This window comes from Sarcophilus harrisii, chromosome 2 (genome assembly GCF_902635505.1).
Source record: "Sarcophilus harrisii chromosome 2, mSarHar1.11, whole genome shotgun sequence".
NCBI lineage: Eukaryota > Metazoa > Chordata > Mammalia > Dasyuromorphia > Dasyuridae > Sarcophilus > Sarcophilus harrisii.
The window spans coordinates 470,366,181-470,380,052 of record NC_045427.1 but is presented as its reverse complement, the minus strand read 5'-3'; the positions used below and the strand labels follow the sequence as shown (position 1 = coordinate 470,380,052).

The 13,872-nt window shown below is 30.8% G+C and overlaps 1 protein-coding gene across 4 annotated transcripts in view; it reads left to right on the top strand.

Moving 5' to 3' along the window:
- Positions 1–13,872, top strand: part of RPGRIP1L (RPGRIP1 like) — a 121,316-nt gene that overhangs the window by 19,939 nt on the left and 87,505 nt on the right. For 3 of the 4 annotated variants that reach the window (XM_031954517.1, XM_031954515.1, XM_031954516.1), the window contains exons 8-10: positions 6,112–6,220; positions 8,199–8,345; positions 11,194–11,267. In XM_031954517.1, coding sequence (XP_031810377.1) covers positions 6,112–6,220; positions 8,199–8,345; positions 11,194–11,267 — 330 coding nt within the window. The remainder of the gene's footprint in view (positions 1–6,111; positions 6,221–8,198; positions 8,346–11,193; positions 11,268–13,872) is intronic. The other variant, XM_012553816.3, reaches the window with a different exon arrangement.

Below are 13,872 nucleotides of genomic sequence, written 5' to 3'. Positions count from 1 at the left end.
TCACAGGCCATTTGTGGCAAAATTGAACTCATACAGCCTAACTCATAGTCCCTACTTATTTCTGATCTGTCTTCACTGTACACGATAGAACCCTTTTGGTTGTCAGACTTGGCCTGGATGAAAATCCAGCAAAGAAGACTGAGGAGTAGTAAGATAAAAGAGAGCAAGAAATATTTTAATAATACTACTTATATTGTGAGGATAAGTTACAGACATATAAATGTAAATGTTCATTTTAAAAAAGTACTAAAAGGCCTGTTTAGGGAATTAAAAGAATATCTAATGAGCCATCTCTTTAGCAAATTTTTTTTTTTTCTCCAATCAGAAGACTGCATTAAAATGAAGCTGAAGTATACAGGGACTTGTAAATTATCTAAAGTCCCCCAATTTAGATAGATAGTGAACTTATGTTTTGCCTCATAAATTTATGAAGGTTTTATTTCTATATAATGAATATACCTATTTCAGATACAGTAGTGAAAACTAAAAACTTAACTTACTAGAAGTGACTTAGGGTTTTCCCCCCATATGTTTACATGTATTTTGATATTTTATGGGTAACAGCAAATTTTTTTAAACTAATGGAAAACTGTTGAAATAATGTTAGGGAGAATATAAAACTTGGTATAATTTACTGTAGAAAAACATCACAAAATAAAAAACATATTTAAACTTCTTTTTTATAGATGCATTATTTCAGATTTGAAATTCTAGAAGTCTGATCTAGATGTTAGATTCCATGTTCCAAACATGAACTTAATGTAGTTGTAATCTTCAGAGTAGTAGGGCCTGATATTTATGGCAAAGAGCCTTTTCAGAGAATATTAGAGAAACCCTTCATAGTATGTATTTAATAGACCAGTTTGGTTTGGCATCAGTTTGACATAAACTTTTGGTTATTCAAAGCCTTTAATTGCTTTGAAGTAAGAGCCCAGTACTGCTCCTTTTTATTAAAATCATATTTTTTCCTGTTGTTGTGGCCTATTTGGGAAGACTAAGTTGTGATTTTTGCATATGTTCTACATAATGCCTCATTAGTTTAAAATCTTGTATCATTTACAAGTAGCCTACATGTCTGTGTTATTTTGAACAAAAATTCATATTAAAATTTAAACATATAAAAATGCACATTTTCTGCTTATTAAACTAGGAGACCTTAAACTAAATTTAAAACAGTTATGTGTGAACAGTAAAAATCAGAAGGATTTTACCTTTTATCAGATTATCATTTAAATCCTAGTTTGTTCCCCCTCTTGATTAAAAATTACATCTCATAATATTTGACAAACAAAATTTTGCCTATTAATTTATTCAATCACTTTAGTGAAAAGAAAATATTTAAGACTTGCGTAGAAGATAACTATTTTCTACATGTATGGAGAATAAGGAAAATTGTTTACTAAAACTCTCTTTATTCCCTTCTTTGTTCATACCCTTAGTCATAAGATCAGATCTGATATTGGCTGTTGACAGAGGATGTAACTATGGTCTGAGGTACCTATATCCAGCCCAAGAAAGTTCCCTTTGTTGCCTTTTTTTTTAAACCGGCAAAGATTTTTTTAAAATCAGTTACTCTGTCCTAAACACTGTTTTATGTATTAGGAATGGTGTAATTGTCCTAAGTCTCAAGAAGTTTTCATTCCACTAGAGGAAAACAACATGAACACAGTTAAGTAAATACACATTTTAGTTTTTTTGATAAAGGGAAGGCTTCAGCTATAGTTTTGGACTTAATCAGTTAACTGATACAGTTATTAAAAAATGGCTACTCTTTTTTTATATCTAAATGTCAGGTTGTTCCCCTCTGCTGTGGCAATTTTTCATTAATCTACAGCATCATGTATGTCCTTCATAAATGTAATTCAATGGATACTTAAAAGCTTCTTCTACTATGGCATGGATTATGATATTCATGTCTTACTCTAGGCAATCTAGAATTGGTAGTACAGTCCTACTACAATAGTACATTATATATATGTAGCTTTTTATTTACAAGATATATGCATGGGTAATTTTTCAGCATTGACAATTGCAAAACCTTTTGTTCCAATTTTTCCCCTCCTTTCCCCATCCCTTCTCCCAGATGGCAGGTTGACCAATACATGTTAAATATATTAAAGTATAAATTAAATACAATATATGTATACGTGTCCATACAATTATTTTGTTCTATAAAAAGAATCAGACTTTAAAATAGTGTACAATTAACCTGTGAAGGAAATAAAAAATGCAGGTGGACAAAAATAGAGGGATTGGGAATTCTATGTAGTGGTTCACACTCATTTCCCAGAGTTCTTTCACTGGGTATAGCTGGTTCAATTCATTAATGCTCTATTGGAGCTGATTTGTTTCTTCTCATTGTTGAAGAGGGCCAGGTCCATCAGAATTGATCATCATATAGTGTTGTTGTTGAAGTATACAATGATCTCCTGGTCCTGCTTATTTTACTCAGCATCAGTTTGTGTAAGTCTCTCCAGGCCTTTCTGAAATCATCCTGCTGGTCATTTCTTACAGAACAATAATATTCCATAACATTCATATGCCATATTTTATTTAGACATTCTCCAATTGATGGGCATCTATTCAGTTTCCTGTTTCTGGACACTACAAAGAGGGCTGCCACAAACCTTCGTGCACATGTAGGTCCCTTTCCCTCCTTTAAGATCTCTTTGGGGTATAAGCCCAGTAGTAACACTGCTGGATCAAAGGGTATGCAGTTTGATAACTTTTTGAGCACAGTTCCAAATCGCTCTCCAGAATGGCTGGATGTGTTCACAATTCCACCAATAATGTATCAGTGTCCCAGTTTTCCCACATCCCCTCCAACATTCATCATTATCTTTCTGTCATTCTATACAATTTGACAGGTGTGTAGTGGTATCTCAGAGTACAACAGTACATTCTTAAAGGATGTGACACCGAAGACTCTTTTTTCTTTTTTGTGTCTCTATGCCTAGTTGCCAAAACCTATATTGTAGCTTTTCCATTTGTATCCTTAATTGAATTTATTTAGCACACTTAAATAATGCTAATTCATTCATTGCATTTTGGAGAGAGTGTGTGGTTATAGAGGTGAGAGCACTAGAGTTAGAAAAGACACCTGGATTCAAATCCCACCTCCTGTACTGAATTGTGATGACTTTGCTAATCTTACCCTTCTTTCCTCATCTGTCAGATGAAGATAATATACCTGTACCTTGATATAGCTTATTGCCTTAAAATATTGATGTCAAACTTTAATGAGATCTATATAAAGCATTTTATGAACTTTAAAATACTGTATAAATAAATGTTTGATATTATTACATAGACATTTAAATACTCATTTCATTGAATTTTCTCTTTATCTTTTTTTTCTTTCATGACTGCCCTTCATGTTAACCAGATTTTAGTGCTATAAAAATCTTGTTTATGGAACAAAAGCATATGCTACTATATGTGATATTCCAAAGGCCTCAACTTCATGTAAATATGAACCTATGTTATCACATTGATTTAAACTTTAAATATAGGGTGTCCCAAAAAATTATAGTGTGGTTTTAAATTAAGGGTTAAAACTGCACTGAGATTTTTGGTATACCTTATGTTTACTGGTAATCAGTTTAATGCTCTCAGCTAAAAAACTTTACAATGCAAAAAAAAAAAAAAGCCATATTCTTTTTGGTGTCGAAAAATACATACATTCAACAATTAAACCTATTTCAAGCTCATAACACTACCTTTTTTAGAGAGATTGAACATATTTTTCATTGTACTTATGTATTCTGTATTAAATATTCATGTCTTTTATTTCCAAGTAATCTAATTATTTCTAAACTATATCATTTCTATTATTTTCATCTAAGACAAATTCACTAATAGGTGTTAAATACCTACTACTGGCAGAGCATTATAGCTGAAGTACTAAAACTTTCTGAAATGTTGTTCCTGTTTCCCTGACATCCAAAACAAAATAATTATAGTTAGCAAGAACACTCAGTTCTGACCCAGTAGTTCTGCGTTCAAACTTCAGAAGCTTCTCTTGGTAGCTAGATGACCTTGAGTGAGTCACTTCACTTCTGAGAATCAGTTTCTCAATTGTGATACTGGAATACAAATTCTTAGAGAATTATTGTGCAGATTGAGATGACATATGTGAAGTGTTTTCTATATTGCAAATTGCCTTTAAAATGTCAAATTTTACTAATAGCCCTATGATTCTATAGAAACTAAATGTGCCTGTGGGGATGAGTATATTCAACTGAAAAGCAAGAAAGCAGAGTAATGAGAATGCCGGACTTCATCCAGAAGACCCTGGTTTCATTTTCCTTCCTTTACTAACTGAGTAACTGAAGAAGTCATTTAATCTCTCTAAGTTTCCATTTCCTCATCTTTTGAATAAGTTTAGTTAAATATGCATCACAGGATTGTTGTAAAAATCAAGAGTATTTTTCAACCTTAAGTTGTAATATAAATATTAGCATAGATTATGCACTTAATTGTTTTTCTCTCTCTCTCTTTTTTTTTTTTTTTTTTTCTTCTCTTGCAATTATAAAGCAACGTTTTTTAATTAGCAAAGATTATGTGTTGATGAATCTTATAGTTATGGAAGTATTTGAACACATTAAAAAAATAAGAAAAAATTTAGAGAACTAAAAATGTTATCAAAATGACTGTTATTTGTTTGGGTGTTAGATTTTTCTTAGTCAAGAGTTACCAACAGAGAGCAAATTTAGCAGTTCTAAAAAACATAAAAATTTGTTTTCACAGAAGTTTTTAAATTTTTGCTTTAGACTTTATTGAAAGTTCTGGATTAAGAAACAAACAAAGAAAGAAAAAACCCAAGGGGGAGAAAAAAAAGAAAATTCTAGGTCATACTCTATTGAACTTCATTAACTGGTATTATCTCTCCATGATGTCAGATTTCATTAGGTGAAGAAGCAGAGTAGTTTGTTAAATAATTGTAAAAAATATTATTAAATATATATTGCTGAACCACTTAATCAAAAGTGTTAGACATTTACTATTGTGCTAAGGCTGCTTTGGCCTAGATCTGAGATTATAGGCTTGTTTATCTTCTTTGTAAGGACAATTCACTGGCCAATGCCAAAACACAATGAACTTTCAGATATCAAAAAGGAAAATTAAGTATTTCAAGTCCTCAGCTGGTTTACAGATGTGTAAGCTTTGTAGTCTTATTTTCTGGTTTCAGTATGGCATTGTGACAATTTTTCCAATATGTGTACAGTAGATAAATTTTAGAAGAAAAATTGTGCATTTCAAATAGAAAACTTAATATTTCCATTTTAAAACATATTTTTTATTTGAAAATGTAGATCAAAATTTAGTTGTATATTGTCCTCAAATACTATTAGATGTAAAACAAATTTAATTAGGTTACCTTTCTTGGTCTATCTGTGTATATGTCTTTTGAAAACAGGTATTCATTTAGATCTGTGATTAACCTTTATAAGATCTTCCTGTACATTTGGTGTTTGCTTTAATCTAGGTAGGGATAATACAAAATAGGATTGGAGCATATAGGGTTTCTATTATACCCTCTGGATGGTAAATGATCTCATAGAGTTAAAGGCACATCTGCAACTTATTTAGATGCCATCTTAGGGCATTATTAGTATAAAATGCTAGGTCATTTTCTTGAATATTTAGAAAAGTTTTAGTTCTAAGAGAAAGCTCCAATAAGTAGTAATCTTATGATACCCTCAGTTTTGGTAATGGTAAGACTGTATTACAAAACAAATTTTCATCTAGGCAGAAAATTATTACATGTCTCTTTTGTCTACTTAAAACATTAGTCTTTATTATAAATATCTCCATGCAAAATATTATGTGCATGCCACCTTTTAATAAGCTAAGGAATCATTTAAAGCCTCTAAAATAAATACTAAGAATTATTATTAGTTGAATTTTAGTTGCTATCTATAATTAGATATAAAAGGAATATAGGGGGTTAATGAAATCACACTTCAAATTTCCCCCCCAAAAGGGATGATTATTATGAAAATATAATAGTAAAACAATTTACAAGTGTGTTAAAGTTTTCAAAGAAGAAAATTTTTATCCTATCATATATTTTGCCTTGAGTTTCCTCCTCCCTTTTTTTAAAATCTGAAGGTCAAATATTCGGGAAAATGTGGAACTGATCAAACTTAATAAGCAGCTTGTGGAAAAAAGTGATGCCCTTGCAATAATGGAAGGAAAATATATCCAACTTGAAGAGGTACTGTTCTAATGAGAAGTGTTGTGCTTTTATTGATAATGTATGAATAATATGGATTATCAAAATGACATTCACAAGTTATGCAAGATGTCCTTATACATACACTCAATAACTTTCAACCCGTGTCTTAAATTGCTTGAGTTACTATTACTTCATTGTTATATTTGTTATTTATGACCTTAAACCTAAATATATAAAAAACTTTTATTCTTAGACTAAAAAAATATGAAATGTGTATATGTGTTGATATGAGTGGGACAATAAAAAAAAAGATATTATCAAAAGTCATCTGAGACTTAAAAGGATATTTGTTTTAACTGTTTTTATCTGAATTGCCTTTGAATGCATAACTTGAAAAGTATAAAGCATGTACACAAAATCAATTCTAAACTTTCCTGATATATCTTAGAACTACCAAAACTATAGCTAGTTCAAAAGAAGTTTTAATTACATATTATTATCAGTGTTAACTTCTTAATTTCACCACATAATTATCTGAGTATCTAGTTCTAGCAGTGTTTATTGAAAACATAAATGTCTCCAATAATGGGTATATTTGAGGTTCTTATATCCCCATAACTGGTTTAATAAGAATATTGACCCCATCAGAATATGCAATAAGACTACCTTTATTTATTTGAACTGCATAGTTAATTAACATAAATTATGGAATTATGAACACCAAAACCTTCTAGATAACCAGAATTCTTATTAAGCAACATTTTTTTCAAAGTTTGGATACAGGAAAAGCAGTAAATTAAGCCGTGTCTTCTAAAGCTCCAGTTTACTATTAATAAAGAAGGTGTTAAAATGTCCCCATAAATTGAATTTCTCTAAAATTGGGTAGGAATGTCTCAAAATGTCAAAAGCTGTCTTGCACATAAATGACAGAAAGAACATATTAGAGAAAAGGTATGATACGAATTACATGTTAAAAGAAGAAAAAAATGAAAATGCATTTAACCTGAAATGCATTTTAAAATTAAGAAGACCTCAAAAATTATTCTATTTTCAGTTATCTTTTAATTATTTAGTTTTCAAATTAGCACCCTTGTCAAATATATTATTATTTATTGAGAGTAAGTACTCACTATACATCCTCTATCATACTATATGTATCTCTTGATAAATGTTGAAACATAGAGACATCAGAGGAATTTGTGCCATTAATAAAGTGAGCTCTTTACTTAAAGACATTAAGTGAAAAAGACAGTATTTTTATAATTATGCCAAGAGTAAAAGTAATTGACCTAAAACAAGGAGCTCAGATGTCATTTTCTAAATGACATCTGCCTTAATATTGAAGGTCGACTGAAAAGTTAAAGGTGTTTTTCAGTAACAAGTGAGACATTATGAAGATTGACTTAGTCAATTTAGGATATACTTATTCATTTTAGTCAACATTTATATTTCTTTCAAAAGTATATGATATTTAACCAGTCTAGAATAAATTTAAAGCATCATGATAAATGGACCATTTGAAAATTATATTTTTCCATATCTTCTATAGTGAATTGAAATTATACTTCAATAAAAAAATTCAACCTCTAAGACTGATTTTATCGATATGATAGCAAATCTTTTCAGTTAAAATATCTGTGATCAGCCACTTATTTTTGTTCATTAGTGCAACATTTTTAAACGTCATATTTAAGGGAAAAAAATTGCCAAAGCCAGTGTATTTAATGGTCACTTTCATCAAGACTAAAGCACAAATAGATAAGAGCCAAGGAAAAACGCTTGTTTCTACAGTGAACCTATGTTAACTTGACTTAACAATTACTTTTTCAAGGCAAATCTTAGGTTAAGAATGTCTCCTATTGACTGAATGGTGAATATGCATTGTGTGTATTGTTAGTAGTAAACTACTTAGCTTGAACTTAGAGAGTAAAATTATTTTAAAAAAAAAAAAACTATTAATCATTTAATCAAAGCTTAATTGCCAGTAGTTTTGAAAGATTTTCTTTTCTCCTTATAGAATCAAAAACATCTTAAAGCCAGCCATGATGCCTTATTGGCAAATGGGGATGAACTCAATCTACAACTCAAAGAACATCGTTTAAAATGCTTCAGTCTTGAAAAAGAACTACAATCCAAGAGTTTTGTTGAAAAAAAATTAGGGGAGGTAAGTACCACAAAATACTGTTAGCATATTTATTAAAAAGCTTGTTGAGAGTAACTCTTTTGAGAAGATGTAAAAAAAAAAAAAAAAAGCTTCAAGCTATAATAAAAGCACAAATTTGATAAAACTTTATAGTTTGCAAAGTACTTTGCTCTCAACAAATTCATAAGGTACATGAATAATACCAGTCCTGTTATCCCATTTTATAAATGAAATAACTAAGACCCAAAAGAAGTTCAATAACTTTTTAATAGCCATATTCTTGGTAGAGATCAGAGTAAGGAATCAAATTCAGTTCTTCTGCTTCCAAATCCATTGAGTTTTTCATTACACCAATCTCCCACCACAAGGAAATATCCTCTTCAAAAGCCTTATAAGCTAGGAATAGTAAATGAATTGAAAGTTTTGCACAATAGACAGTAATAAATGCTATATTTCATTTGATTTTTTTTAACTTAAAGACACTTGTCTTGAAAGTAATTCTTTCATTTTGAAACTGGAGTCCAAATTGTGGGATTTAACTGTTTCATCTATAATCCCTAGTTATTTGCAATGCAAAAGAATTCTAATAAGTTTCTCTGAGCATCTTTATGTACTATCAGTTAATTACTAAGCATTTATTAAGTACCTATTATGTGCAGGGCTCTGGAAATTTCAGGAAAAAAGCAATAGAATTTGCCTTGTAGAGCTAACCTTTGATCAGAAGAAGCAACACATATACGTATTAGCAAATACAAGAATGCACAAAACAAAGAGAGTCATTTGGGGATGCACAAGCATCTAGGATAAACCTAAAGCCCTCATGTAAGGAGTGGCACTTGAGCTCACTTTTGAAGGAAGTTTGATTTCTAAGAGACAAATGAGAAGATGGTATATTCTGGACATGTGGGACATGTGGGTTATATTCCTTTGCAAAAGCACATAATTGGAAGATACAATGTCAGGAATAGCAGTTTTGCAGAATGTTTTTTATATTGTAGACCATTATCTTTATTTTGTAAACGTTTCTATTTTATAAGAGGCAGCAAAGGTCACAAAGCATATAGAATCAGACCTCAATTCAATTCAGCTTCAGACAATTGATAGTTGTGTGACTTTGATGACAAGTCATTTTATCTCAGTCTGCCTCAGTTTCCACATATGTAAAATGGGGATAACAATAGCATCTATCTCCTAGGATTGTTGTGAGGATCATAGATAACATTTGTAAAGTACTTAGAACAATGCTTTTTGTTAATGTTTAATTGTTCACTTGTATCTACATAAACCCATGGAAAGTTACTGGTGTGATTTGCCATTTCCTTTTCCAGTGTCCCCCTATTTTATAGATGAGGAGCTGAGGCAAATATGACTTAACTAACTTGCCCAGGGCCACATAGATTTTAAGTGTCTAAGGCTTGATTTGAACTCAGATTCTCATCACTCCAAGTGCTTTATCTACCCACTAGTGCTTTACCAAGCTGACATAGTAAGTGCTGTATATTTTCTTTTCTGATAGCTTATAAACTCCTTGAGGGAAAAGATTTGTCTCATTTGTGTCTTTTTATCCCTAGCTATGTAGCACAGTGACTGGCATATAATATAGGTGCTTGATAAAACGTTTATTGATTGAATGAAATTAGTATATTAAAAGGATTAATGTGTAATAAGGTAGACTGGGGCTAAATTGGGAAGAGCAGTAAGTAACCACTTAAGATCTTCTAGGCAGAGAGTAATATGCTCAAACCTTTGCTTTAAGAATGACATGTTGACAACAATGGAGAGTTTGGATGAGGGAGGAGAAAAACTTGAGGCAGGAAGACTTAATTAGGAAACCATTGCAGTAGTCCAGATGGGTTACAGTGATAATATTAATGGATCTAGTTATTTCTGATTGGTTTGACTTTTTCAGCATATCACTAGCTGTATGAAATACCTTAAGATTCATTCATCTGATTGCAATAATAATTGCAGTCCTCCTAAAAGCAATATACTGCATATCTCCAGGTGTACACAAACTAAATTTATAACCTTTATTAACAGTTTTCTGCTTCTAAGAGGGCAAAGAGGTATGAATACATGACTTTATGTCTTTGAAATGTACTTGCATAATTCTATGACTGGAGATATAGTTCTTGTGATTTGTCTTTTTATCTTACTATGTTCCATATTGATCCTTTTTTTTGTTGGAGGTATTTTGTAAAAATGCTCTGGATCATGGGGAAAGACTGTATTTCTGAATAGTTTTGTGAATAACCATTTAAATTAAATGCAAAACTAATATGGAAATCTAAATGTTAAAGTAATTATAGCATTGTGATAATGTACTAAAGATTTATATGCCTTCTACCAAACATCATTTAAGGGTATACAAAAACAGGTAGGAACTTGTATTTGGTACTCAGGCTATAGTTTGCTGACTCTGGCATAGAGTATTTTCCTGTGCAGAATAGAACCTGAATCTCTTACAAATTTTGAATCTCAAGGGAAAAATTATTACCACCACGGTTATTTTTTTATCTACTATTTATGAACCATGAGCTAAAAATTTCTGAATGTTTATGGAACAATTTTATATTAAGGATAAATAAATATTATTGGTATCTCATGGAGTGAAAGGATGGAATAAATCTGTGCTTTCACGAACTTAACAATTAACGTTACTTAATAAAAAAATTTATTGAGATGAAGAATGTTATAGCATCAATTATTGCATAAATTGACAGTGTTCCAAGTCTGTGCTAAATTAAACAGAAATAAGGAAAATTAATACTTACTTTCTATTTAAAAATCATCAAGAAGAAAATATAAAACCATATGGAGATCAGCTGGTATAATTTTAAACTAATGTATATTTTTCTCTTTATTGTAGCTACAGGTTAGAATTAATGATATGGAAAGAGAGAAGGAACTTTTAAAGGAAAACTATGATAAACTATATAACAGGTAAATTTTATAACTCCCTAATTTTTTCCTTTTCCTCAGATTGCATAAACTCTCATTTTTATTAAGCTAGCTTATATTTTAAAGCATCTAATACTCAATGAAAAAAAAAATATGTCCTTAGCAGGTAATAGTAGCTTTTGCAGCATGTGAAGAAGTATAATAAAATCTATGGTGATGTTTTTATAGCCATTGGCAATTGATTCTCCATTCATAACATGTAGGTTATGTAAATCCCTTAAGGAATTTGTTTAGAGAAGTCATAGCAAGTCTCCTCAGGCTGTGGAATTGAAAAGACTTGCCCAAATTCACACATCTAAATAAATATCAAAAGTAAGATTCCTGAATCCTAACCCAGCCATACTTTTCCCACTGTACCAACTCCCACTATTTCTTTATCTTATAATATGTTGGGTTTTTTGTTTTTCTTAAATCTAATGAGATTAAAAAAAAAAAATCGTGCTGATAATTGTGCATGTTGGTAAATGTTTTTTAGAAATCTAAAGTAACATCATTGGAGAGAATTCTTATCCTCAATGGTTTGAGAGCAGAGATGGTTTTGTTTTTGTCTTTAAACTGGCAATGCTTAGCTTAAGGTCTTATGGCTTCCAGATATTAAATTTTATCACCAAGTATCTGCTAGGTGAAATATTAGTTTTGCAAATTATATTAATTTGATTTCAAAAATGAAAATCAGGTTTTTACAACATGATAGAGTCACATGATTTCAAAAGACCTGGACACTTATTTTAGTCAAATCTCAGATTATCTAACACTTAGCAGTTCTCTTTACCCCTCTATACCTTTTACTTGTCTTGTCACCCATTTACTCAATGTATGAAAAATAAATAACTATTCTCTCTCTCTCTCTGCTGGTCAGTAATATTCTGATTAATGTGATAAAGCATGACACATTTTTTTCTCTCTCAAAAGCAGACTCTTATCTACATTTGAGGTATCATTTTGCTTACATTAAATGAAATAGCCTGACATGTTTTCTAAATAGTACTGTGTCATTAACTCATATAATAGGGTATTATTAAGTCATATTGTCTGACTTAATTTGGAGAACTCATAAAGCAAAGTCTTTCCTATCTTTAAATGTCCTTGAACTCTATATTAATTGGACTTGCTCTATGAGGGAAAAAAATGTGAAGGAGATGGAAAAACCCTTAGTGTAGATAATCTGGAGAATAATCATATTCTTGAGCTTTCATTTTGTTCTTATGCTGCTAATGAAATATGTATTTATTTTATGCTCACCCATCATTACCAGTGGACATAAGAATGACCACAGGCACTGGTGGGTATATGTATAGTCTGATATTTTATCACTCCTTCAGTGTAACAGAACAACTAAGTGTGCACAAAGAACAATTATTGTGTTTTTTTCCTTTGTTGTCACTGTAGGCAATATACAAAAACATTTTCATGAATAAAAAGTTTTTAAGGACTGTTCTCATGTGCAGATCTAATCATGTACACATCCCTTACAAAGCAAATGGAGCCAGATGTGGTTCACCATTTATAGTTACACAGATGGTTCCAAGCACAGAGGAATACAGTAAATTCAAAAGAAATTCCTCCTGAAATTCTAGTGGAATGTAATCCTAAATTTAGAGAGGAAGATAGCAATGGACTAAATTCAGATTGACTTATACTGATTTACACTAGCATTTTGTGGGTTTGAAAAAACCAGGCTGCTAAATTGTTCTTAATTTAAACACATACAGCGTCTGATGTTTCTGCCAGATTAGCTGTTGGTGATTTTTCTGCTGGTACTAATACTGTTGGAATACTACTGTTTTCAATTTTTGGCATCTGATATATAACATGTAGTTTTGCTTCTATCATGTTAATTTTCTGGATCTACATGTTTTTAATAATAGAGCTATATGTGTGTATGTGTGTGTTTATATGTACACGTTTTAAAGTAACTTTCTCCTCTTTAAAAAATGTAAACGAAAAGAAGCCTGCTATATCTTGATATTTAGAGAACAGATGTTTGTTTTTATATTAGGGTGGGCAATTAAAGATTTAAATAAAATTGTCAAAATGTTATTATTTTAGAGCTCTTTACTTTTTGTATGTGAAATAGAAATACTTGTTGCACAATTGAACTGTCATACAAAAAAGAAAAGTTTAGAGAACTGTATCTTGTCTTTAAAAAGGTTATTTCAAATCTTTTTAAATTATCCATCCCAGAAAAACAAACCATGTATGCTAAATTTTGTGCTTCCCCAAAATGTGTTTACTAATTTTTCATTAGAATGAAAACTCCAGACTTGTCTGAATGTATTAATACATGCATATATATGCCCAAAAAGTTTACCAAAAAAATGTAGCTTTTGTAACAATATATTTTTGTCACTTTTACTTCATTTGCAATTATAAAATCAGATTTTACAAGCTTATGGGTTCTTTTGATACAAAAAAATGTATTGAGCACCAGTAGAATAGATTAAACTACTGAAAATTATTCAGCCTAGATCTCTTGGAAGGGACGGTTAAGATCCCTCTAAATTCCTCATTTTGTAGACAAGAAAATTAAGCCTGAGAGAGGTTGTATAATTTCCAGAGGGTCACATAGGTAAGCCAAGGTGGGATT